Raw genomic sequence first — 26,214 nt, 5'->3', positions numbered from 1 at the left:
CTCTTTCATTTTCATAGTACTTTGACTTTTTCTCATTGTACCATTTGGTTGAGCACTTGTAATTTAAAATTCATCTCCTGTTCTTAATTCACTCACCTCTCTCTAACTTCTTGCATATCTGCACTATATAATTGCTTTCAAAAAGTGATTTCTATTCATTACATTAAAAATTCACGGTGAAATGTTTGGTTACAATTTTCAACTTTGTTTATGGTAATATGTTTTTAGTTTTTGCTCCCCATCTCCTTTGGTTTTCTCCTTTCCTCTTTTCCTCCCTCCCTTCCTTGCTTTCTTCCTCCCTCCCTTCCTTTCTTCCTCCCTCCCTTCCTCCCTTCCTTCCCTCCCTCTCTCCTTCCCTTTCTCCCTTTTCCCTTTTAGTATCTTTATATAGATTATGTGCTTGTTCAGGTTTTCCTCCTCTCCTCTGCTCTCCTCTCCTCTCCTCACCTGTCCTCTCCTTTCAAGACAGAGTTTCACTCTTGTTGCCCAGGCTGGAGTGCAATGGTGCGATCTCCGCTCACTGCAACCTCCGCCTCCCAGGTTCAAGCAATTCTCCTGCCTCAGCCTCCTGAGTAGCTGGGATTACAAGCGTGTGCTACCACACCCAGCTAATTTTGTATTTTTGGTAGAGATGGGGTTTCTCCACGTTGGTCGGGCTGGGCTCGAACTCCCGACCTCAGGTGATCCGCCTGCCTCAGCCTCCCAAAATGCTGGGACTACAGGCATGAGACACCACGCCCGGCCTCAGGTTTTCTTATGTGTCGCTGAGAAAAGAGAATTTTTTCAGTCCAGCCAGTGGAAATAGACAGAGTGGGTTTTGTTGTTTGTTCTGTTTTGCTATTGTTGTTGTTATTTTACCATGAAAGACTGTACTTCTCTGCTTCCACAGATGTAGACTGCTTTCTGTAATATGATTTTTCTGTATAGTTCTTCATTTAACCTCACTTTGTCTACTTTTTAGAACCAAACTGCTTCCATAGATGCTTCTCCCTCAAATTGATGCCTCATATCTATAATGTGCCCTTAGCCTTAGAGGAAGTATGTTTGCTGGCTCAAATCTGCAGCTTCTGGACTGTTTCTTCAAAGTGTCTTTTCTCTGTTTCCTACTGTACACCCTTACGCTCTATTATCACTGTTTTAGGAAACAGTTCATTGAATTTGGGTCTAGAATTTCACTGTTTCCTATTTCCTCTAAATAGGATATTTGCATAATATTTCCTCATTGTCTCTGTGTTGGGATGATTTCCAAGAATAAAAAGGGGAAATATTCACAATACACCATAATGTTTAAACTGGAAGTTTTCAAGTTTCTTACGATCTCTTTTGCTCTCTTGTTAGTATTCCTCAAGTACATTAAACTTTTTTGAGTGAAAAGAAAAAAGTGTTACAATAGGAAAATTATTTTTTAAAATCACAATAAAGCACAAGTAAGCATATGCTACTTTTCTCCCTGAAGATTGTTAGTAAAATTTTAGATGGCTCCTCACACCCATAATTTCTGTTTATTCAAAGAACTCATGTTATTTTGGCCACTTGAGCTATAATGTCACTGTTATGTAAAAATATTTGATATATATCTTTTTATTGCTTCAGTTGTTTTGTTTTATAATGAGTATTTTTGAGTGGATATGAAAGTGGTATTCTGCTATGTCTTCAAATTATATTTCTATTCATACTTGATGAGAGAAAAACTCACACCTTGTAGACAACACAGTACTATTTTGGAGACACTATTATTTCTCATCTGCCCACATTGATTTTGGACTCTGATTTCTTAGAGTAACTTAGATATGCCAATTGGAGAATATAACCATCTTATCTGGAAAAGGGTGTTCAAATATAGTGTATTTTTGTCTGAGGTACAAGAATGCAACCAGAAGCATATAGTTGTATTTCTAAGTCTACAAAATGGTAGCAATTTCCAAACTACATAAAATAACTTTTATATGTGGGTTGTGTCCTTTGAAAAAATTGGTTCTATTTGCTGTAGTCTATGCAGTGATAAATTTGCTTAAGTGCTCTGCTAAATTATTTTATGTTTATGTTGCCATTCATGTTGAAGACATAAAGTCTCGTATTTAAATTGAGATCAGTCAAAAAAAAATTGGTGAAATAGGACAAAGAATGTGGAATGCAGTTTTTACTGTCCCTTTTCTACTTTTCCTCATTCCATAAATAAATTATACAAAGAATAAGGGGAACTTATTATTCAGAAACATGCTATGAAAAAGAGAATAATAACAATGCCAAGAAAGTCATGTAAATAATTAAATGTTCTAATATATTAATATAAGACAAAGAAAAATCAGAGGAAATTTTAAGAGAAAGCTATTTTATAATTAATCAAGGCTCCAGAGAAAAGTTTTTAACATTAAAAAAGTTTTTTTAAAAGATACAATAATTTATGTTTTCTCCATGTATTTTATTTCCTTTAAAGGAATTAAGGAAACCAAATTTCCTGTCTTCTTAATTCCCAAATTGGGAATAACACAAATCCAGATGTATTTCCTCTTTTCTGTGTGTTTTATAACCGTTTGTGTGACACTTCTTCCTTTTTCTGTCCTCTATTTGTTAGTTTTGGTTTGTTACCTAATTTGCTTCTCTAGTCTTTCCACATTTATAGGTGATATAAATAATCTGATCTGAAATTGTTATAAAATCAACGACCATTTCTGAGTATCACGAACATGTACTTGAATCCTTCTGGTTTTCAGGATCCTGGCACCTCTCCAAGACCTCTGTCCTCCCTTGTTCTTTGTTCTTGACTCTGCCCCTATCACTTCTGGACCAGGTGCCCTGGTTTGCTTGCAACCCCTGAGCTACCCTTTACCAACAGCTCTCTCCATGGCTTATTTTCTCATATTTTCTTATTGTCCATTAACAGGAAAAAAAACTTCTAACTCTTTCTTGAAGAACCTTAGCATTTCCATTTTGTTTTTCTATTACCAAACCAAAGATTTCAAATTTTTAGCTTTATTACACTCTTTAAAAGAAGGACAAAATGAAGAGTAGTAATGTAACAGTAGAATTATTGGAAAGACAAAACAAAACAAACAACACAACAGAAACAAACTATGCAGAAGCATTGTTCTCCTTTCTTTCTGTCTGTGCTGTGTATTGCTTAAGAACTCTGACTCACTGGACCTTCCTACAACTGGTCAATGAGATGTTGTAGCCTTTCAAATGAAGTCCTTCCTTTTTGCATGGTCTTTCAGCTCTTTGAAGATATGGCTCCAGCATGGGTGTCCAGGACATTTCTGTCACCAGCATATACTGTATAGTAGGGTAATTGCATCATTCACCATTGAACAAACACAGCCTTTCCATTTTTGCCTTCACTCCATTGTTCTTTCATTTTTCTCTTCATCTGGAGTATCCTTCCACATATTTTCAGTTGAAATCTCAACCATCCTTCAAAGTCAGCTGAAGAGTTGCTTTATTAATAAATTCATCTCAGATCATTTCTGCTTGAAAAATATTTTCCTTATCTAATTTTATTAATTTTGATTATTGCTTACTTATGACTTTCGTTACATTCTATATTCTCTGTAACTATTTTTTACCATTTTTTTCTTCTCCTTTTTGCTGCTTTAAAAATGGAATATTGTTAACTTTCTTTTACGCCTGTTGCGGTGGCTGACGCCTGTAATCCAAGCACTTTGGAAGGCTGAAGCAGGCAGATCGCTTGAAGCCAGGAGTCGAGACCAGCCTCACCAACATGGTGAAACCCAGTCTCTACTGAAAATACAAAAATTAGCTGGGCGTGGTGGTGCACACCTGTAATCCCAGCTACTTGGGAGGCTGAGGTAGGTGAATCACTTGAATCTGGGAGGCAGAGGCTGCAGTGAGCCCAGATGGTGCCACTGCACTCCAGCCTGGGCAACAGAGCGAGACTCCGGCTCCAATAAAACAAACAAATAAACAAACAAAAACAAAAAAACTTCATTTAAAAAAATGTCAGCATTCTCAACATGAAAAACCCCCACAAACCCAGAAAGCACAAATTGTGTTTCTAAGTGCAAATTTATAAATGTTTATGGTACAGTTTAGTTTTTCTCTTTGTTGAAACCTCTTGATGAAAGGTTTACTGTAGGATTCTTGTCAAGAATATATAACCTCAATCTAATCATGAGGAAATATCAGACAAATCAAACTGGGAAATTTTTGTGGAATCAAGGAAGATTCTATAAAATAATTGCTCTGTACTCTTCAACACTATTAAAATCAAGAGGTTAAAAGAAAGGCTGAATTATTATTTCAAAATAAAGTAATCCAAAGCCATCAGCTCAGCACTATCCCAGAGCTTTCCCCATCTTCTACATTCAATTAATTTCTGTGGGAACTGTATTTTCGTTCCCATTTCTCATCCATTGGCCTAGATCTTCATTTTCCATTTCACAGTCTACTACTAGAACCTCCCAGCTGGTGGCCTTTTCCCTCCCTATTTTTCTAAAACACACACTATATTATGGGCTCTATGTCACCTATGGAATAAAGTCAAAATACCTTAAAGTAGCAGACAAGACCTCTCATAATAAAATATTATGTAAAAACTTTTTTAATTAGCAGGATTTAAAACACTTACTTTGATTGTTCACAAATTTAGACAATAATCAATTCTATCAGTAAATGTGTAATGATAATTTAGTATATTTAGGACTAAGACTGGTACAACTGTTTTTGTGCTTCTAGAATTTATTAAGGTTTGAAAAATTATTAGCTGCCAACTTTAAGACTCAGGGATTGAATACTCACTTTTTTTTCTTTCTCTAAGAAACTAATAGTTCATTATAACTTCAGAATTCCAATTAAAGTGATGGATTGTTTGAAAAGAATATTATTCAAAAAGTCTGAATTATAAATTGAGTTCAGGTATCTGATACTTTACACAAGGGTTTTATTGTGTCCCAAAGAGTTTCTCTGGCTTGCATGATTTAATAAAGTCGTTCAAATTATTTCTAAAACTGTAAGGACTAAGGTTTCAAGGATTTTTCCCTCAATGTATGGTACATATTCAATTTCTCTTTGAAGAAATTTTTTATGTATTAATAAATTCATCTTTTTAAATTCTATTTTTAATTCTTCTTTTTTTAAATGTCATGTTTGGTCATTCTCATATATATTGAAGAATGAAACTCAAACAACAAAATGATTAGTAAAAATTTATTAGTCCTAGACACCAGAATGTAATTACAATTTGTTTATTGCTAATAAAATAAGATAAAGGCATTTGATCAGGATATTTTTAGCATGTTGGTAATGGCATTTTGTATACGACTGGGGAGCTTTTCTCCTCTCCCTCTCCCTCTCTCCTTTACCTATCCTCTCTCCTTCTCCTCTCTCCCCCTCTCCCTCTCCTCTCTCTTCTTTTTCTTTTCTTTTTTGAGATAGGGTCTTGCTGTGTCACCCAGACTGGAGTGCAGTGGTGGGACCCGGGCTCACTGCAGCGTCCACCTCCAGATTTCAAGTGATTCTCGTGCCTCAGCCTCCTGAGTAGCTAGGATTACAGCTGTGCACTACCACGCCCAGCTAATTTTTTTTTTTTTGTAATTTTAGTAGAGATGGGATTTCACCATGTTGGACAGGCTGGTTTCGAACTCCTGGCTTCAAGAGATCCACCCACCTTGGCCTCCCAAAATGGTGGGATTACAGGCAGGAACCAACATGCCTGGCCTCTGGGTAGCTTTTAACCATATTCATGTTATGAATGTATGCACCCTATTTCTGAGTTCTACTGCCTCCCTTTTTGAACTAAAAACTAAGGTACACTATTTCATATTACTCAGGATCATTGTGTTATTAACAACTTAGAAGTTAGCTTATGTTATTCTTTGCTTTCCAAAAGTCTTACCTTACTTTAGATGATTTCCTCTTTATCTTTGCTAAAAGCTGATTTTTTTTCACATTTCAATGCCACATGGGAAATGATCGTCTGCTGCATAAACAGCACGATTCCAAGGCTTTTCTGAAAATTAACTCTAGTGTTAAAGGGAAGAAACTATGTACAGAGTCCATGAAAAAAACAAAATTTTACTGTCTCTTATTATAAATTATCTTGTTCTGAAATCTGTGCCAAGACAGTTGGTATCCTGAAGTCTACCTTTAATCCAAGGCCCCAAAATATCTACACTTACGTGATAATTGAGCCATCCATTGGAGGGAGAGTACACCTTTGAGCTGTGTTTGACTTGAACATGCCCTCCCTTAGCTGGTGACCAGCCACTTGGTAACCTCAATAATTATTTTTCAAGACAGACACTTTAAACTTTATTTTCTTAACATCAGTAACATTTTCTTGTTCACACACATTTATGCTGGAAATTAAGGTATAGGATCATATGAGATTAGTTAACAGCTTGATACAAGATGATGTATCTGACACTGTTTTGCCATATTTTTGTATTTCACACAGGGAATAGAGTGAGAAACTCGTACATTTTAACTTTATTCTTGACTGAGAAACGCAATAGGTAGTTTAAACTAAATTAAGAAATTAAGATTTTAAAAGTCAGACATTTTATGATATCACCAAATGAGAATTCACTTACACTCATTTATCGAGGATATGTATTTTTAACCTTAAGTTTTCACGACTAATTTCAAATTACTTTTACTAGTGTCTTAATATTCTCATATATTGAGAGAGTTGAAAATTTTAATATCCCATTTTATAAGTTGCATAATAGAAGGGTTGAAATTACATGGTTTTCTTCAGGAACTATATTCATTAAATGTTTATGGTTGTGCTCTTTACGAGGCAATTATGATTTCCTTTTGATTGTAAGAGAAATATTAAGATATATGGAAATCATCACAAGTGCGCCTCTAAAGCTCATCTCATATCTGAATTTTTTGACTATTAATAGTATCATAATGCTACAAAATGTATTTCTAGGGAGGTGAGTAATGCTCGTCAATCCATTTAATAGCTTCCCATAAAAGGAAGCTTAACTGTTATTCAACATTACTTTCTATTCAAGTACTTTTGTAGGAATTCAATTTGACTAACATTATGGAAATTGAGAACCTGTATTTTTCAGCCCCATTATGCTACCCTATCCCCTAATAAATGCTTTATCATCCCTTCAATTCTTAAGCAGGGAGGATTTGTCTGAATCATTGCTTCATTATTCACAATGACCAGCACCATATGCAATAATTATTTTTTTGTTCAACTGGCCAAGTTCATTACAACTCATTGAACTTATTTTGGAATATGAGAAAGTGTGATTTATATCTAATGTGTAATTGTTTCTTAGGTTTTCATAACTTTTTAGAAACTAGGACAAAGGAGATACACAATTGCTTTCTTCCCATATTCGTTCCAAGATAGCTACTATATAATTTCAAATATTTAATTTTATAGCATATTTAATCTCAATAAATATATGACACCTGACTTTGAATTATGGACAATAATTTTTAAATTTAAAGAAAAAATATGTATTTTGGGAGAAGGTCTCACTCTAGAGTGCAGTGGTGAGATCTCAGCTCACTCCAACTTCTACCTTGCAGGTTCAAGCAGTTCTTACATCTCAGCCTCCCAAGTAGCTAGGGCTACAAGCATGCACCACCATGCCCAGCTAATGTTTGTATTTTTAGTAAAGAAACGGTTTTACCATATTGGCCAGGCTGGCCTCAAACTCCTGGCCTACGTGATCCACCTGCCTCAACCTCCCAAAGTGCTGGGATTACAGTCATGAGCCACCGTGCCCAGCCTAAAATTAAATTATGTGTATATTTAAAAGCGTTTTATTTTTCTAATTATAAGAATAATACATATTCATTGTAAAAAAAATCTGAATAGTACAGAGAACATAAAAGAAGCAGGAAGAAAATGTCACTTAGAATGACAATACCCAGAGGCAATCACTGTTAACATTTTGGCATATTTCATTCCATATATAATTCTGATTGTGCAGAATATAAACTGTTTAAAAGTTGAGAGAGTACTTGCCAAATATGTACATACAAACGTTTTAAAACAAAATCATAATATGTTAGAGGAAAAAGCAAGGTATAAATTATAAGACTAAACTTAAATGAATATGTGAATAATCTTTTTTTAAATTAAACAAAATCTGAAATGATAGGCCAGGATTTCAAATTTTGCCTTTGGCTCCGAAATGATGTATTGACAACTGTTCCACGAGAAATGAAAATCTCACTGAAATCAAAGTTGAACTCCAATGAAAGATTCCAGTTTGGAATGAATAATTCAAAATAATGAAAGCATAGATTCAAATGGTAATAATCTTAATTACACAGAGTTGTTCAATATGTTGATGTAGGGAGGAGCAAAAATTTTATAGATAAGCAACTCACAGATGAATTATTATGAAAAATAGAAGTTATAAATGTATATGAAGAATTTTCTGGTACTTCATATGAAAGATTTTTTAAAAATCTTTCTTATAAATATTAAACCAGTTCTAGCATTAAACGTGGTCTCAGATAATATCTCCTCAAACATTGCTATTTGACAGATTGTGAAATTGAAATTCTGACACCTTGCATTCTTTGTGCAAGACCCATGGTCTAGAAATGGGGAAGAATCTGGTAGAACCCATGTTGAGTCAGAACACTGGTTTCTCCTTTCCAAAGTTCTAAGCCAAAATGGCAGTAGCACTTAGACAAGAGAGTATGTGATTTCTCTTCCCTTATTTGTTCATGATTGATCAATTCCTTTATTCCTTCCATTTAAAAATTAATTTATAACATTCATTAATAAATTTCTATGAGCCAAGCACCATTATAAGAACTTCCTACACATTTTAAAGTTTAATTGTCACAAAAACATTAGGTGCAGTCACTAGTACTATTCTCCTTTTTAAGTAAATACACGAACAGAGGACAAAATAACAGAGCTGGAATGTGGACCAAATACTTCCAGCATCCCCATTTCAAACAACTACACTCTTGAACAAATTTTGGTTTGACTTTGAAAAAATAATTTTTAGGCTACTCGGAGAGAACTAGATCACTTCTAATTTCTTAGATATATACGTACTCAAGTCGAATCTATGTGTTCGAGTTTTTATATTTCAGAGTCTAGGATGAAATCTGAGGTGACAATATTGTCATCTTGAAATATAAAAACCTGGACACATGGACAGCTGAGCTAATCCTGTCACAGGTGGTGAATTTTCCCTTTCTTCATCACCTTTATTTTCAGTCATGAGAGATTCTCAGCATTTATTTGGCACCTCTGCATTCTAGGTTTAACAAGAGTGTCACAATTTAACATATTTAATATCTTAGACATCATTTCTTGATTTACACATATAAAGTTGCAATTTATTTTATTTGAATCCAATTTCCGTTATCTTCCCATGCTAAATGAGCTTTAGAAAGTTTTTCTGTCTGGAACAGTATAGTAATACTTAGAAAATTTAAAACTTTTAAAGTAAATGATTTTCTGAATTTTTTATTGGAAATATTTTCTTTTTCATACAAAAATGTATTTCCTTTCATTTTAGGCTTTACATTTCAAAATTTCAAACAAAAAATAGTGTCCACTTTTTTAATGTACCATCTTCTTAGTACACCAGCTTTCCTCTTTGGTCTTATTATAGTAAGGTTTAGTTTTATTTTCGTTACCAATATTACTTCCCTATTTTGTACTTTTTTGCTAAATATTCTACTATATTAATCTTGATTCAATGATGTAAAATGGTGCCCCATAGTGCCTTCTTCAAGAGCATATTAATCATACCAAATTACTCTGATCATAATGCATTCAGACACTTTCTTTATATTATCCTTTTGATCTCTGGGCTGTATTTTCACATTGTTAATTGAAACATTAGTATTACATATTTTATCTTTTATTCCTTTATTATTATATTCAAATGTTAGGAATGCTTTCCCATAACCCTGGAAACCACTTAGATATTCGTGATGCTTTTTCCATAAACCAGAAAATTCATATTTTCTGTGTCTAGTATATTGTCTTTGCATAATTTTCTTTTAAATATATGACTACGGCAGGCCATGGTGGCTCATGCCTGTAATCCCAGCACTTTGGGAGGCCGAGGCAGGTAGATCACAAGGTCAGGAGTTCGAGACCAGCCTGGCCGACAAGGGGAAACCCTGTCTCTACTAGAGACACACATACAAAAAAAGATTAGCTGGGCATGGTGGCTCACACCTGTAATCCCAGTTACTCAGGAGGCTAAAGCAGGAGAATCGCTAGAATCTGGGAGGCAGAGGTTGAAGGGAGCTGAGATCGCGCCATTGCACTCCGGCCTGGGTGACAGGGCAAGACTCGGTCTCAAAAAATAACAATGATAATATTAATAAATAAATAAATATATGGCTACAAGAGAAATTGCATTCTTTTGGAATACATGTATTTCCCATTGGCTTGGCTGCTTATCCACTAAATAATGGTTTTAGCCAAATCGGTGGACTTTTATTGAGCTTCTACTATGTGGCAGGCCTTTAATCCTGTGACGTTTAGGTGGATCCAAAGATGATTGATTATGGACCTCCAGATATCACTATCTAATGAAAGGGACAGGAAAGTAAATAATATGTAAATAATGTAATGCAATGTGACAATAGTTCTGATGAGGTGCAGTGCATCCAAAGAGCTATTGCCATGTGAAAAAGGATCTTCCACTAGAAGCAACATTGATATGAGTGTTGAAAAGTAATTAGAGGGAAAAATGGGGTTAGGCACAACAGGCAAAACAGAAGAGCATACATGGAAGAATACAAGAAAGATTGTGGTTATATTCCGGAACTTGTGAGAAGTTTGGAATGGCTGGAATGGGAGAGCATGGTCACACATGAAGCAAACCACGTGGGTCATGAGGGCCCTTCCTATCTCAGAGCACAAGCAAGTCTGCTGACAAGGCCCACTTGCTAGAACTTCTCTTGTGTGAGGCTGAGGAAGGACAAGATGTAGGTGGATCTACCAAAGGTCTTTTACCCTCAGTGCAAAGTATGACTTTGTGACCAAGAGCAGAGGGTTTGGAGTCAGACAGACCTGGGTTTAAGTGAAGCTTTGTGACTTATGACAATTTATTTAACTTTTTAAAAACTCAATTCTCAGTAAAATCGTAATTCTTCTCAGAAAATAATGGTTGCATCCCTTGAGATGAGTGTGAGGATTAAATATGATTATGGATATAAATTTCTATATAGGGCATTTGAGACATAGTCAAAACTCAGTACCCATTACCTTACTTTTACACCAACCCCAAACAAGCTTCTTTTAGGGCTTTATCTATCAATACAGTGATACTGAAGGAAAATGTTCCTAGACCTAACTGGAAAAGGTCCTTTTTAAATTTAACATATCCTACTGAATAAATGAGGGGATAAACAAAACTTATATCTGTCTCAAAGGTGAGTAAACTCAGTTTCTACAATTTTTTTAAGCTGAGGATCAGACATACTTATATATAATATTTCTGAGAAAGTGAAAGGAAATTAAAATACTTTTTAGAAGATTGCTTTATATGGAAGCAAGCAGTTTCAAAATCATTTTACCTAGTCACATGAAAATATGAAACTAAATACTATTCCATTCCTTGATGTGATTATTATGCACTGCATGCTTGTACCAAAACAGCTCACATACCCCGTCAATATATATACCTACTATGTAACAACAAAAGTTAAAAATTAAAAAATTAAAAAAGATACCACATCACCAAGTTATTTATGTACATATAGCAGTGAGATATTTTAAATTTACAAGTTAAAATAAAATCCTCAGGTATAGCATCCCTGAACTTTTATGAAAATATTCCTAAATATGTCAGATTAACATGTTGATTAATATTCTGAAAAACATGCCAAAAAAAAAAAAAAGCCTGCTGTCAAAATTCAGGTACCTCTTAGATAATTGTAAAGAATTTGAAGCTACTTGAGGGAAAACAACTGAGAGAGTTACCTGTCTTTTTCAAACTCATTTTAGACCAAGAAGAATCATTATTACCTATTGGTAAGGATTACACATTTGATACAATAAAAATAATTATTTTCTCTAGCAGTGAAAACCAATTGACAACATATAACTGCCTCTGGGAATTCTTTGTAAAGTAAATCATCCTTGTGAGATAATTCAGTGAGAAACAAGAACTGATAAACATACTGACTTACTCATTATTGCCACTTCTATGTAAATTAGCAATCCTAACTAAAACATCAATGCATATCAAATAGGTATAATCTTATGCTATGGTAAGAATTAATGCCTTAGACATTTTTGCTAGAGATTTGGGCCATATGTTGTTTTTAACAGCTGTGAAAATTTTGCATTTTTGATTCCATCAGATAATTCCTGTGATAAAATGGCTGCTGTATGCATGGATAAAACCGTGGGTTGGGAAACAGTATAGGGTAGTGTATTAGTCTGTTTTCACACTGCTATAAAGAACACTCAAGATGAGGTAATTTTTAAGAAAAGAGGTTAAGTGACTCACAGTTCTGCATGGCCAAAAGGCTTCAGAAAACTTAAAATCATGGTGCAAGGTGAAGGGGAAGCAAGGAATATCTTACATGGCAGCAGGAGATAAAGAGGGCATGGAAAGTGCTACGCTTTTAAACAAGCGGATCTTATGAGAACTGACTCACTTTCATGAGAATAGCATGGGGGAACCACCCCCATGATCTGATCACCTCCCACCAGATTCCTCCTTCAACACCTGGGGATTACAATTCGAGATGAGAGTTGTGTAGGAACACAGAGCCAAACCATACCTAGTAGTGATCAAGGTTCTCTGAAGTCTGACTAGCTAAGTATTCTCCTGACTTCAACAATAACTAGCCATGTGGCCTTGAAAGAGTTCATTTATTGCTCAGAACCTTATTTTCCTTATTAAAAATGGCAACCCCCATCCCTTTTCCTCACACTCCTTGTCAGCATCTGCTGCGCTCCAGATTTTACTCATATATTGTTTGCCTCCCCCTATCAGATTGCAAGTCCTATGAAGGAAGGTTTACCACCATGTCCTCTGCATCCTGAATAGCACCTGGTACATAGTTGGCTAGTAAATATTTGTTCAAAGAAATCCATAAAATGAGGATAATATTGTTGCCTGACTCTTGGGTTGGCAGAGTGTGTGTGTGTGTGTGTGTGTGTGTGTGTGTGTATAGTGAGTTATTATATGCAGGGCACTAAGAATAGTACTGGCACATAGTCAATGTTCAATAGTTGTTAGTTGTTATTCATATTTACAAGAAGTTTGGGGTCTTTATTTTAATTTTTTATAGTCTTTTTTGTTTTTGTTTTTTACTATTGTTATTTTTAATTTTTCCATAAGTTATTGGGGTACAGGTGGTATTTGGTTACATGTGTAAGTTCTTTAGTGGTGATCTGTGAGATTTTGGTGCACCTATCACCCAAGCAATATACACTGCACCGTATTTGTAGTCTTCTATCCCTCACCACCACAAGTCCCCCAAATCCATTGCATCATTCCTATGCTTTGTCTCCTCACAGCTTAGTTCCCAGTATCATTGAGAACATAAGATGTTTGGTTTTCCATTCTTGATTTACTTCACTTAGAATAAAAGTCTCCAATCTCATCCAGGTCACTGCAAATCCTGTTAATTCATTCATTTTTATGGCTGTGTGGTATTCTATCATATATATCTCACGCAGTTTCTTTATCCGCTTGTTGATTGATGGGCATTTGGGTTGGTTCCAGGATTTTGCCGGATTTGCTCCCTCCACTGAGTTCTGGCCAGGAGACTTCTTGCCCTGTTCAAATTGTTACAAAGTTCAGCTAGAGAATTCCTTCTCCCAATGGAGTTTTACCCCCTGATCCTCTGGCCATCTTCCTGATGGATTCCGTTGGCACCAGTGAGGAATGGCTGCTTGGGGACCCAGCGAGCTCCCAGGGCCTTTCTGCTGCCTCCTCTACCTTTGTGTTTCGCTCTGCTCTCCAAATTGACTCAGTCAGGGAAAGTTGGACGTTTCTCCCGCAAACAGATCTTCAGCTTCTCCAGTGGGGGTGTGTGTTAGGAAGAGGAGGGTCTCCCTTTCCCACTTCTGCAGTTGGGGCACTCACAGTTTTTTGGGGGGTCTCCTGGGTCCTGTAGGAGCAGTCTGCTTCCTTCAGAGGGTCTGTGGGTCCTCTCGGGATTGCTGGTTTGTTCTTGCAGTTAATCTGGAGCTAAAATTCACAATGTGAGCCCCCGCTTGCTGCTCTGTTTGGAGTTGCAGTCTAGTCCTGCCTCCTGTCCGCCATGGTCTCTGGTATTCATTTTAGATCAAATCCATATTTTAATTTTTTTTCTTTTAGGCAATAAATTAATTATGGCTTCCATTTCACTTGCTAGGTAGAAGTCATCACTAAAAACACTCCAGTTTCTACACAGTAACTTAAGGTTTACCTTGCTACATTGGGAAAGGAAAGATTAGGCACTAGATCCATTTTCTTAGATAATACAGTCATGCACTTGAGATATAAGAGAAATACAATCCAGCATCAAGGGCATGCAGTTTAAAGTGAAGAGTAATATTCTTTTATTAATTGCTTCATGCTTTATTATTTAATTTAGCTATTCAATCGTGATAGTAAAAACAAAACAGAACAAAACAATTCTATTGTTTCTTAAACATAGGTAATTTTAATGTACAGCCTCTTTTTCATACTCTTTGCAAAGGCAAGTGTCTCTAACTTTTAGGCATTAGAGATGGATGTCCCTTCATTCTCTTCCTAGTCTCTCTTTCCAGGATCTTGTTCAGGCCCTTCTAGCATCCTCCCACCTCTCCCTTTCAGCCATACAATCACTCCCCAAGTTCTAGCTGCTTCATAGGCTTATCCCCTTATCTGCTGAGCCACGAAGACAACTGGGGCTGGATATACATGCCTTGCTCTTACTTCCCTGCACTTAGCCCCTTGTACTTTACTTAAGCCTATCACACTAGGTTCCACAGTTACATGTAAAAACCTGTAGTATACTGAAGGCAATACCAGAAATGGAAACATTAAAGTTGTTATTACTTCCCTGAGTCTCATGACAACTGCAGGTAGGCCTTTCTCAAAGAGAGGTTTGGTACTTTTGTACTCTTAATCCGCTTCTTTCAACCTCATCTCCTTGAAGTATGTCCAGTTGAAATACAATAATGCATTTATTTTACCAATAGTTATTAAGTGCTAGTCACTTCCTCAATCTCATGGAGACTGGAGAAAGGAGTTATGAGAATATAGGTCCAATGGCTAGAATGTTCTCTCTCTTCTCTTCACCATTTTAAGTTTAAGACCCACTTCTGAGGAGGCCAACCACCTGAATGCCTAATACATGTCTTTAGCTTAACAATGAACATACAGTGGTGGTGGTGTTTTTAGTTAGGACATGAAGATACACACACACACACACACACAAAAAAAAAAAATATATAAGCATATGTATACAAACACTCATATTCTTAGGACATGGAGATATAGATAATGTATGTATTAACATACTATATATTAAAAATTTGTGTGTGTGTATATATACACAATAACATTTGTGTGTGTGTATATATACACAATAACATTTGTGTGTGTGTGTGTATATATGATTATGTCTATCTAATTACCTTCTAAACTATTTAAAACTTATAGAAAAGAAAATTAACTCAAATTGTTATCTAAACAACAGCGAAGTTTCATTTTCTGGCCAGAAAACGTTGTCATTTATTTACTTTGGGAAATTTGGATTTTTCTGTTGAATTTACTACTTATGGCTCTGTCACTTTATTCCTAGGTTAATTCTATCTGCTTTTTAGTTTTCTATGTCTGTTTAATGCAAAACACTGTATTCTCTGCACATTTTAGAAAAGTGTTAGAAGAGGAGAGAAAGATTCTATTTGACTTCACATTTTATTGGGGAGGAACAGTTTCTGAGCCACAGAGTTTAAGAACTGTCTACAAATAGTTTTAAATGTTTGACAGAAATTCAGTAATCCATCACTGGACAGGGATTATATTTTTAAGTGTGTGTTCAGAATGAAATACAGTGTTGGTGAAAGTCTTGATAAACTGTAAAAACTCATTAGAATATAAAATATTTTTATTATTGCACTTAATATGAGTATACCTTGATTTGTTCTGCTTTGCGTTCGCGTTTGGGTGTCTTTTGGTTGGTTTGTTTGGTTGGGGTTTTTTTTGAGAGGGAGTCTTGCTCTGTCACCCAGGCTGGAGTGCAGTGGTATGATATAGGCTCACCACAACCTCTGCTTCCTGAGCCCAAGCAATTCTCCTGTCTCAGCCTCGCAAGTAGCTAGGATAACGGGTGTGTGCCATGCACTCAACTAATTTTTTTTTTCTTTTTTTGTATTTTTTGGTAGAGATGGCGTTTCACCATGTTGGCCAGGCTGGTCTTGAACTCCTGATCTCAAGTAATCTGCCTGCCTTGGCCTCCCAAAGTGCTGGTATTACAGGCATGAGCCACCGCGCCCGGCCTGTGCTTTGCTTTTTTGTGCTACACAGACACTGCATTTTTTACAAATTGAAGGTTTGTGGCAACCTTTTGTTGAGCAAGTCTATTGGCACCATTTTTCCAACAGTATGCACTTGCCTCACGTTTCTGTGTCACATTTTGGTGATTCTTGCACTATTTCAAAGTTTTTTCATTATCATTATGTCTGTTGTAGTGATCTGTGACAAATGATCTTTGGTGTTACCATTGGAATTGTTTTGGGTGCCGTGGACTGCACCCATACAAGACAGTGAGCTTAAGCAATAGATATTTTGTGTATTCTGACTGCTCCACTGACTGGGTGTTCTCCCATCTCTTTCCCTCTGTTTGGGCCTCCCTATTCCCTGAGACAAAACACTATTGAAATTAGGCCAATTAATAAGCCTACAATGGCCTCCAAGTGTTCAGGTGAAAGGAGGAGTCACACATCTCTCACTTAAAATCAAAAGCTAGAAATGATTAAGCTTAGTGAGAAAGGCATGTTGAAAGCCAATATAGGCAGAAAGCTAGGATTGTTTCTCCAAACAGTTAGCCAAGTTGTGAATGCAAAGGAAAAGTTCTTGAAGAAAATTAAAAGTGCTACTCCAGTGAACACACAAATGATAAGAAAGCAAAATAACTTTATTGCTGATGTGGGGAAAGTTTGAATGATCTGGATAGAACATCGAAACAGCCATAATATGTCCTTAAGCCTTTTTCAGAGCAAGGCATGTGGTAGATAGAGTAAGTTACTGTCCTTGAAACATAAGTCATTTATGGAAACCTAACTAGGCATGGATTTATTTGCTTATTAAAGCAGGCAACAAGTATTTATTAAGTCTCTACTATGTGCCAGGCACAATTGTATGCACTAGAGATATAGAGGTGTGAAGTTCGACTAGGGTGTTGCTAAGAAAAGGTGCCTCAGAGGAAGAGTGAGTGAATTTGGGTGAGCGATAGCGTAGAAGGAGAGCAGAAGGATAATCTCGGGTGGCGGTTTAAATTTTTAGTTGAGGATCACTGTCAGTTAATAGTTGTTGCTCCTATGAATCTCCTGGTCAAAACACCTGTAAAGTAGAGAGCCAAGCTTACAAATTTAACCCTTGGGAAAAAATGCTGGAGTTACCCCTTTTCTTATCAGTTTTTCTTTCTCTGTTGTCTTTGGGAAGGGTGGTAAGTACATCAGGTTCCATTCTGTTCCCTTATCTAGTCCCAGTACTAGCTAATTTTGTTTTAAAATAGTCTAGTTTTATTTTTAGGGCAAAAGCAAAACTTCCTTTTGCTCAGTAGAAGTAGCAGCTAGGAAAGACAGTTATCTCTGTTCCAAAAAAACAGTTATCTCTGTTCCAAATTAGGTTTTAACTTATTAACATTATCTTTGTCCCAGGACCTTCTTCTGCTCTTTGAATTTTAAGTTTGTGGTTTATTTAGTTTTGGAAAATAATTAGTTTTGGAAAATGAATTTTCTATCTGAAGTTGTCTTTTCCAAACGTGTTTTGGGCTCCGTTTTCTCTGTTGTGATGTCTCTGTTCATTTAGTTCCAGATTAACTTTTATCTTTGAGAAACTCCTCAAAATTTGTTCTTATGTAATTGCACCATTTATGAATTTCTAGTGCTTTAATACATTCATTATCTTAAAAACAATCTTTTCTATTATTGCATTTATATGTTGTAGAATAGGATAATAGATACATGTTCTCAGTCTGCAATCTTCATCATTTCATTCCTTTCTTGAATTAAATGGACATACATAATTTAAAGCTGTAAAATAAATACATTTTCAGTGTAGAAAAATCAGAATGTATATTACATATGCCGTATTATTAGATGGTATTAATATTATATATTTATACCTATTTAGTAAATTACACATGACCCACAAGCCAGAAATAACCACTCAATATTTTTGGGTTATATATATATACACACATATATGGCCAGTCTATTCTCATTCATTCAAGTCTATGTCTTTAATTCCCTCCACACAGCTCTGTATATGTACAGTTTTTATTTTACTAGAATGGAAACCTACTAAATTGACAATTTTTTAACTTGAATTTTTTTCAGTTATAGCATAAACTTGTTGCTTGTTGTTAAATACTCCTTGATAGAATTATTAGTGACAACTTTTATCACGTTTTTATTTTATTCATTATTTCTTAGATTGTTTCCAATTTTCTCCATTACAAACATGACTTCTGTGAATATTCATAGAGATAAGTCTTTTTGTACATTTGTTGTTATGTACCCAGGGTAAATAAAATAACTTTTTTTTTTTTTACCTAATATCAGAAGAATTAGCAGAAAATCCTGGATACTGCCATGGTGGAATGACTTCTCCTTTTAAGTTGTATTAAATAAAATCCATTTCTTAGTTTTTCTACAAACTCACAAAAGTATTGAGCCAGTTTTATACAACCTTTCACTATTTTGATTTGTGTATGTCTATGTGTGTGGCTATAAGACAGGAGGGAGGGGGAGAGAGAGAGAGAGAGAGAGAGAGAGAGAGAGAGAGAGAGAGGGAGAGAGAGAGAAATTGCTTATGAAAGTGTTTTAAATTGTTAGTGAAATAAGGACTGTTTTTCATTTCAAACAAGACTAGTACTGAGAGCAAGCTGGAAATCCTAGGTGCTTTTGTGCCTTAGTTCTGCAGCTTTCATAAGACAGAAGAAAACAAGAAAACTTTCCTTTTCAGACACAGCGTGGGGACAGCTCCTCCCTCTCAAGGGAGGCTCTCTTTTGTTACTCTGCTTTGCTGATAGAATTACCTATGTGAAGCTGGTGACTTCTCTTACTGCCTTTGACTCTATCTTTTTACCCTGTCAATGCTGCTTAGCCAAAGACCACCAGGAAGGTACCTGCACTTGAAGTGTTTGGATGTTTTTTCTTGTTGCAATAAAGAGAAGGCACATCAGGGAGAACCATGGGGTATCTCAGGAAAAGGGCATTAGAAAGGACTTGGAAGATTTAGACTTGTGTTAAGTGATTTGAGGGAGGGTTCAAGGAAGTAGAGCTTGGATATAGTTTGCCTGCTATCAAGAAGCAGGCGTAATTTTATGATTTGACATATTAATGGAATATTAATGACTCTACTTGGAAGTGAGGGACCAACTTTTCTGGTCTGCTTGAGAGTGAGGGGTATCCTAGGGCAAGGCATTTTCAGAGCCCAAACCAGGAAATTCCCAGACAAACTAGGAGGAGTGGATCACACCATGTAGAGGGCAGGAGAAATGAGATGAGGCCAGAATTGCTAAAGAAACAGTCATTCGTACTAGCCAGGACTTGGTCATTTTTGTGGTTTGGGCAGTGTCTAGATTCTGACATGATTACAATGTGGTCTTGTCCCTCTCTTGGTTCATCATGGTGACAGAGTGGCCTTGTCTAATTTTGATGTTGCTGGTGCTCAGTAGAAAACCAGATTCTGCCTCTGAGTGCCAGGATGCCTTCCAGAAAACCAAGGCATTCTCGTGGTGCCAGGTTAGTTTCCAACTGTCAGGAGCTGCTTTTCTTTATTCCAGTTCCCTTCTTGAGGGGTTTGAGGGCTGCTTTTGGGTGGTCATGAGTTTATAGATGTGACCTTCTCATTTCAAGAGTCTTAATTTTAGCCTCATTGGTTCTGTGCCCTAGTGAAACATTTTGGGCTTTGAGACACTGAATAATAATAAAACATTATCTATTTATCTTAACACATTTTTCCCGAATAGAGAACAATGTTTTAATGATTAAAACTAAATGCTAAATTACTGTTAAAATTTTTTAAATCAGATACTATATTCCTTCTTTGAGATTTGAAATTTACATTAGCATATTTCAGTGTTCTTAGTAATACTGATATAAGGAAACCCAATTTATTTGATATAGACACTTATTTCCATAGAATGCATTAACATTTTGATGAGTACTAGTATTTCACTATTAAACTAGTATATCCTAGAAATAAATACTAGTTTAATTTATTTAGTGATTGTCCCATAATTGTGCTTTCTGTTTTTTAAAATTAGAAATATGTAAGGGGCAAATAACTATTCTGATTTAAATTGTTCCGACTTAAATGTCCTTAATAACCATCATGGAAAACAAATGGTTTTATGTTTTACAGATCTACTGTTTTAATATTAAGAGAAAATATAAATGGTGACTGGATTCTATTTTTTGGAAAACACTTAACTAGTAGATGAACAGAGTATTACATAATTGATTTAGTTTAGTCATAATGATTATAAAACTAGTTAAATTGTAAAGCATTATTTTAATTATTAATATTGGTTCAATTATTTCAGCTATCTTAAACTCAGTTCGGTTTTCCCATATATTAAATTGGTTGTTCAGCAATTAGTCTTTATAACAATGGAGGAAATACTGTGGCTTTAGTTATATGATAATCTACATTCATAAAATTTTCTCTAGATTCTGAAGACTACCTTGAGGTCAACATTCCAGCAGACCTACAAGTAAAACATTCTGGGGAAATAAGTGAGAGAAAAGAAATTGAACTGCCAGAAGCTTCAAGAAACACCATACCACTAGCAGTGGTGCTTCCTGCTGAAATTCCATGTGAGGTCAGTAAAGATAACTTGTTATTTTAGTGACCCCATTGTGTTGTTGTTGTTGTTGTTGTTTGTAGAGACAGGATCTCATTATGTTGCCCAGGCTGGTCTTTAACTCCTGGCCTTGAGCAATCCTCCTGCCTCAGCCTCCCAAAACGTTGGGATTACAAGTCATGAGCCACCGCATCCAGCCAACCTGTTATTTTTTAATAGATATTGTATTTCACAAGAATACAAACTCCAACATAGCTGTCATTTTTGTCTACTTTGTTCATGGCTATCCTCTGAACTTAGGCAATTAGTAGGCATTTGATACACACTGGATGATAATTGAATTAATAGGCATTTGTTACATAACTGTTGAAAAATTAAATAGTGAAGGTTATATGGAAGCTTAATTTTATCAACTGTTACTTCACATTTTGCAAATAGATGTACAATTGCCATAGCTATCAAGCTAATTAAAATAAATTTAGATTCACATTAAATAGGTTAAGGATCTATTTTCCTAAAGGGAAACATACCCTTGGATAGAATTTTAAAACACCAATTTTTCAATGATGAAACATGTATTAAAGGCTGACATTAAGTGGAAATACCATAAAAGTTAGATGAGATGGTCCTTCAGGAAGTAAGAGTATAATGTGGGGGGATGATTTCTGGGCAGGTGACTGTGGGAATGTATGTTCCCAGCATGTCTTCCTCCTAAATCTTGCTTGGAATGAACCACTAAAATAAACCTTTCCAAATCTCTGACTACATAATCTTAGGACAAGAAAAAGATGCTGGGCCTCAGTTTGTGGCATCCTTGAGTATAAAGAGGCAGATATACAGGAGAGCCTTATGGGAGTTGCCTGAAGGAGTCTTTCTGATAGAAGCCAGTGACAGGGGCTCACTGACCTTTGGGTGGGTCTCCTGATCCTACTGGTATCAGTGGTCCTGATGGAAGTGGAATATCCTGTGTAGAGGGGTAAAGTTTAGTTTCCTCACCCTCACTCTCTAGACCCTTACCCCATGCCTGAGCAGAAGAATTGCTGTTTTAAGCTATTTGTTCTCAGTTCCAGAGGAACAAAAAAATGCTTTGACACTACCTTAGAGACCCCAGGAGACTGAACTATACAGGTGTGAGAAACTGACACAGATGATCAGGCAAAGAAAAATTACAAGGACTCAGAACTTAAAGGAAGGAGATCAGGCTAAACAGTCAGAACTCGTGGCTCCTACTGAGTCAGAAAAAATGGAAAAGACAGAAAAGAAGTGTAATTAAAAAATGGCCACTACTCTCAAGTAGATGAAATCAAAGCAGAAAAAAGAAAACCCTCTGAAACTAAAAGTAGCTCAACAGGAGTTATACAACGAGTCTAAGTAGCTGCTTTTAAAAATATTTGCAACAGTAAAATTCGAGCACTATAAGACCCTTCTCTTACTAAATTTTCAAAGAAATCAGTCGCAAAATCAAACCTCACTGCTATCTAAGCAAAGATGTATTATGTAGATAGCAAGTTAGATAAGGGTTTTTTCAGTAGGAGAATCATGGACTGTTTTTTTTATTGACATTGATATAATTCTTTCAGACTCTTGGATTTAAATTATTTCAATATAAAATTTCTTTTAGATTCCCCACTTTTTAAAGAATCCTAAACATTTAAAAGGCTATACAAAGTTATTTTATTGCCAGCCCCACATTCTCATCAAAGTAAGCTAATCATTGGACCAAAAATAGTTATCCCAGACAAGATTTTGTTGTTTTCAGAACCTAGATTTTAGTACAGTCTGAATCCATAAGACTATTGCCAACCACCATAGAAAAGACCACTTTTACCCACTGAGTGAAAATCATGTTTCAGACTTGCCACGACAACTTTCAGCCTATGGCAACTGTCTGAAAGCACAACCTTTGAACTCCAATTCATTTCTGAGAAGTATTCCAAGTAATCCGTGAATAGAGACCACTTAAGACTACTGCCTTAAGGAAATGATAGTTGAGGTTTCCCTATCATCCTAAAAAATCTAGGAATTTTACAATACTAACTCAGTCAGTCACCAGGTCTTCTTTAAGGTGTACCTGATTTACACCCAGTATATTCAAACCCTGTTAATTTCTCTTTTTAGTTTCGTGTTTCCAGCATGCTAACACTGGGCTGACTGTGAGTTCTTTATAGTTGCATAATTTTCATTATCCCTGATGAAAAGGGAGTTAGTTTAAATTATTCCTGCTGCTGGCTCTTGCTGTGGAGTTGCTGAGGTTTATGGACCTGCCTTCTAGAGAAATTCTCTTCTCTGTGCCCTCATCTGCTCTGGAGCATTAACTTTAGTCTATCGTTAATTAAGGCAATGGGTGCTGTTGCTACTGCCTGTGACCCTTGGAGCTTGAGAATATTGATTCCTCTGCCTTGTCACTCTTCCTAGCACTGCTCTTTTTCACAAATTTAGATTTCCTAGACCTTGAAAATTTTGTGCCACTTCTCAAACAGCAGAAAAATATTCTACTTTATTTCTTTAACTTTTTTTTCCCCATGCACTAATGAAATATCCCTCCATTGTCCTATTTATGTAAGTTAATTATCTGTGTCTTTGAGAAATACCTAGGCAAGTTTTAGCAGTTCCAATCTGCTTCTTAATTTGACCTCTTCTTTTACTTTCTGTATGACTGGCACACTTTTCTTGTTTTAGTATTTTTTTTTAACTTTTCTTTGTTTATGGGCCAAGACATTTGTTTTTCTGGCATATGCCTCTTGATTTTTTTGTGTGGGTTAATTGACCATGAGAGATGTGAGTTCTAGGTCTCCCCAATGCATCCACTGTTCAAATGAATCTCACCCAATTTTATCTCCCTGATGAAAAATCCATGTGTGAGATACTCTTCCATTGAAATTACACCAAAACCAGAACCAGACCTGGTCTATTTTTTAGTAACTTTTCTTCCCTGTGCAGTCCTTTACTCTGGCAAACACCCCCAACGCAGTGGCTCTCCAATGCAGGTGACTTTGACCCTCTCTACCCAGGAGATATTTGGCAAAGCTTGCAGACATTTTTGATTGTCATAACCGGGGGATTGCTACTAGCATTTAGTGGGTAGAACTCTGAAAGCTGCTCAACTTCCTGTAATGCACACAACAACTCCCACAACAATTACACATTTGGTCAAAAAATATCAACAGTGTCAAGGTTAAATCTTATTTTTGTGATCTCTAGCCACAGATTCAGAAATGACTTCTATATTTTCTCAGCAGTAGCTCCATCCTAAAGAACAATTAAGAGTGAGCTTATTTTCTTTAAACCCAGATCTTTAAATGTATCATTTTCCCTTCCTTTTGGTAGAATCTGCCCGCTGCAATCTCAACTTTCCTTCTCCCCAAATCTCTTACTTCCTTTAGTATAATCAACCTTAATTCTTTTATTTTTATTTTATTTTCCCACTGCTGCTATTCTGATGTTAAGATAGAGACATTTAAAAAACCGGTTGAGTCACTTATTGATTTCTTGAGAAAATTTAATTCTGAAAGTCATCGTGCAACCACAAAAGACCTTTAAAGTGGCTTTATCAGCATTTGGATCTATATTAATTTTATTGAATGTTTTTAAAATCAGAATCCTACCACACACCATATTCCCTAATAAAGGTCTTTATTTTATATGACCTGTTCATTGACACACTCTTAAGGCTAAAACCCTAATATGAGTCTTCAAGCCCATAGGACAGACCATGGATTATGTAATAAACAAATACAGAGATAAATTGAGATGCCATGAAAGAATGTGAGTCTTAAGGGCTAGAAGAATCTCAGAGATTACCTTTTTACCAGTTCATCCATTGACTCTGAATACAATTTAAAACAGTGTACGAAAGTTAATAGCACTACGCACTTACTTCTGATACCAAATCACAAACTAGTCCTTGGTAACCAACCTTAACTTAAAGCCCAATCCTGTGATTTAATTGAATACAGTAAAAGCAGCAAAAGATGGTTGTGTGCATTAATGCCTGAAATGTCTGTATTGTGAAGTGATGCCTTCTCAGAGGTGAAGTTCTACAGTGACCAAAACATGTCTCTTTCTTTTAAGTAAGTGGGTATCAAAAACTAAACTACATACAGGGACTACTAGGGGAGTTTTCACACACACAAAATAATGCCTGTGTCCTACCTCAGAGACTCGGATATAAATGCAACATTGCAGACCAAATTTTACCTCTTGTGTTAGGTCTCAAGGCTTATGACCAATGTAGCCAAGCTTTAAAGTTTGGAAGTGATCATTGTCATAACCCATTGTTTCCCTGAATGCTCTGACCCAAATAAGGGATTCACAGAGGAGTCGGAAAGATTGGGAGCAAAACAATAGCTTCATAAGTGGTAAAACTAATGTATGACCATTTGGGGTTCCTAATATTTTCTCCACTGAATTAAATGTACTCATATAATTAAGAGCCAGTGCTTACTCCCAGGAGCAGAGGAAGCTTTGAGTACTGAGAGAAGTATGGCACAGAGCTGAGCATACTCAGTTTAAAAATGTCATCTTTTTACAGACTGACTCCATCTTAATTTAAAAATTTATATACAGAATGTTTTTATGTGCATAATTTTTGAAAGGTACTACAATAATATAAGAAAACAGAAACACCCTTAGGATGTTTAAAATCTAGCTAGAAAGGCAAGATACAGACATGAAAAACTAATCAGGAGTAGAGAGCATGACTCTTAGTAACAGTCAAATGATGGTTATGGATATTCAGTGCTCTAGTGTTCCTTTGAAAGTTCTAAATCTTGTGAGCTGAAGTTGCAGGAGGATTTTGTGGAGCTGGTGAGATCTGAGTTGGACATTGTTGGAGAGGATAAATATGGGGATATAGAAGGAGAAAAGGAATTAAATATCATGCCAACATTATGTTCAAGCAGGCCCGGCTGCCTAGTTTACAGTGCAAAATGAAAATACAAAGTACCATGTTCAAATTATTATAATGTCAAAGTAATTACAGCAGAATATTAAACCAAATACAGGGCCTTTTAAGTGTGGGGCCCTGTGTGACTGTAAGGTCATGGGCCCATGAAGCTGGCCTTAGGTACAAATGAAGATGTGAGTGCCTCATTTGGGGTGGTCAGTGTGCTTGTCTTTTGTTTAGAGCTTTTCTCTGGAAATAGTTGAAAGGTGGAGTCCTGCCTTTTTTTTTTTTTTTTTTTTTTTTTGAGACAGAGTCTTGCTCTGTCGCCCAGGCTGGAGTGCTGTGGTGTGATCTCGGCTCACTGCAACTTCTGCCTCCCG

General features: G+C 36.0%; 1 protein-coding gene across 4 annotated transcripts in view; it reads left to right on the top strand.

The window, feature by feature from the left end:
• Nucleotides 1-26,214, top strand: part of LOC105486347 (B cell scaffold protein with ankyrin repeats 1) — a 316,935-nt gene that overhangs the window by 42,498 nt on the left and 248,223 nt on the right. For all 4 annotated transcript variants that reach the window (XM_071093247.1, XM_071093245.1, XM_011749205.2 and 1 more), the window contains one exon: nucleotides 20,816-20,967. In XM_071093247.1, coding sequence (XP_070949348.1) covers nucleotides 20,816-20,967 — 152 coding nt within the window. The remainder of the gene's footprint in view (nucleotides 1-20,815; nucleotides 20,968-26,214) is intronic.

This window comes from Macaca nemestrina, chromosome 3, assembly GCF_043159975.1.
Source record: "Macaca nemestrina isolate mMacNem1 chromosome 3, mMacNem.hap1, whole genome shotgun sequence".
Classification (NCBI taxonomy): domain Eukaryota; kingdom Metazoa; phylum Chordata; class Mammalia; order Primates; family Cercopithecidae; genus Macaca; species Macaca nemestrina.
The sequence above is the reverse complement of the archived record's forward strand: the minus strand, read 5'-3'. Positions and strand labels throughout refer to the sequence as shown.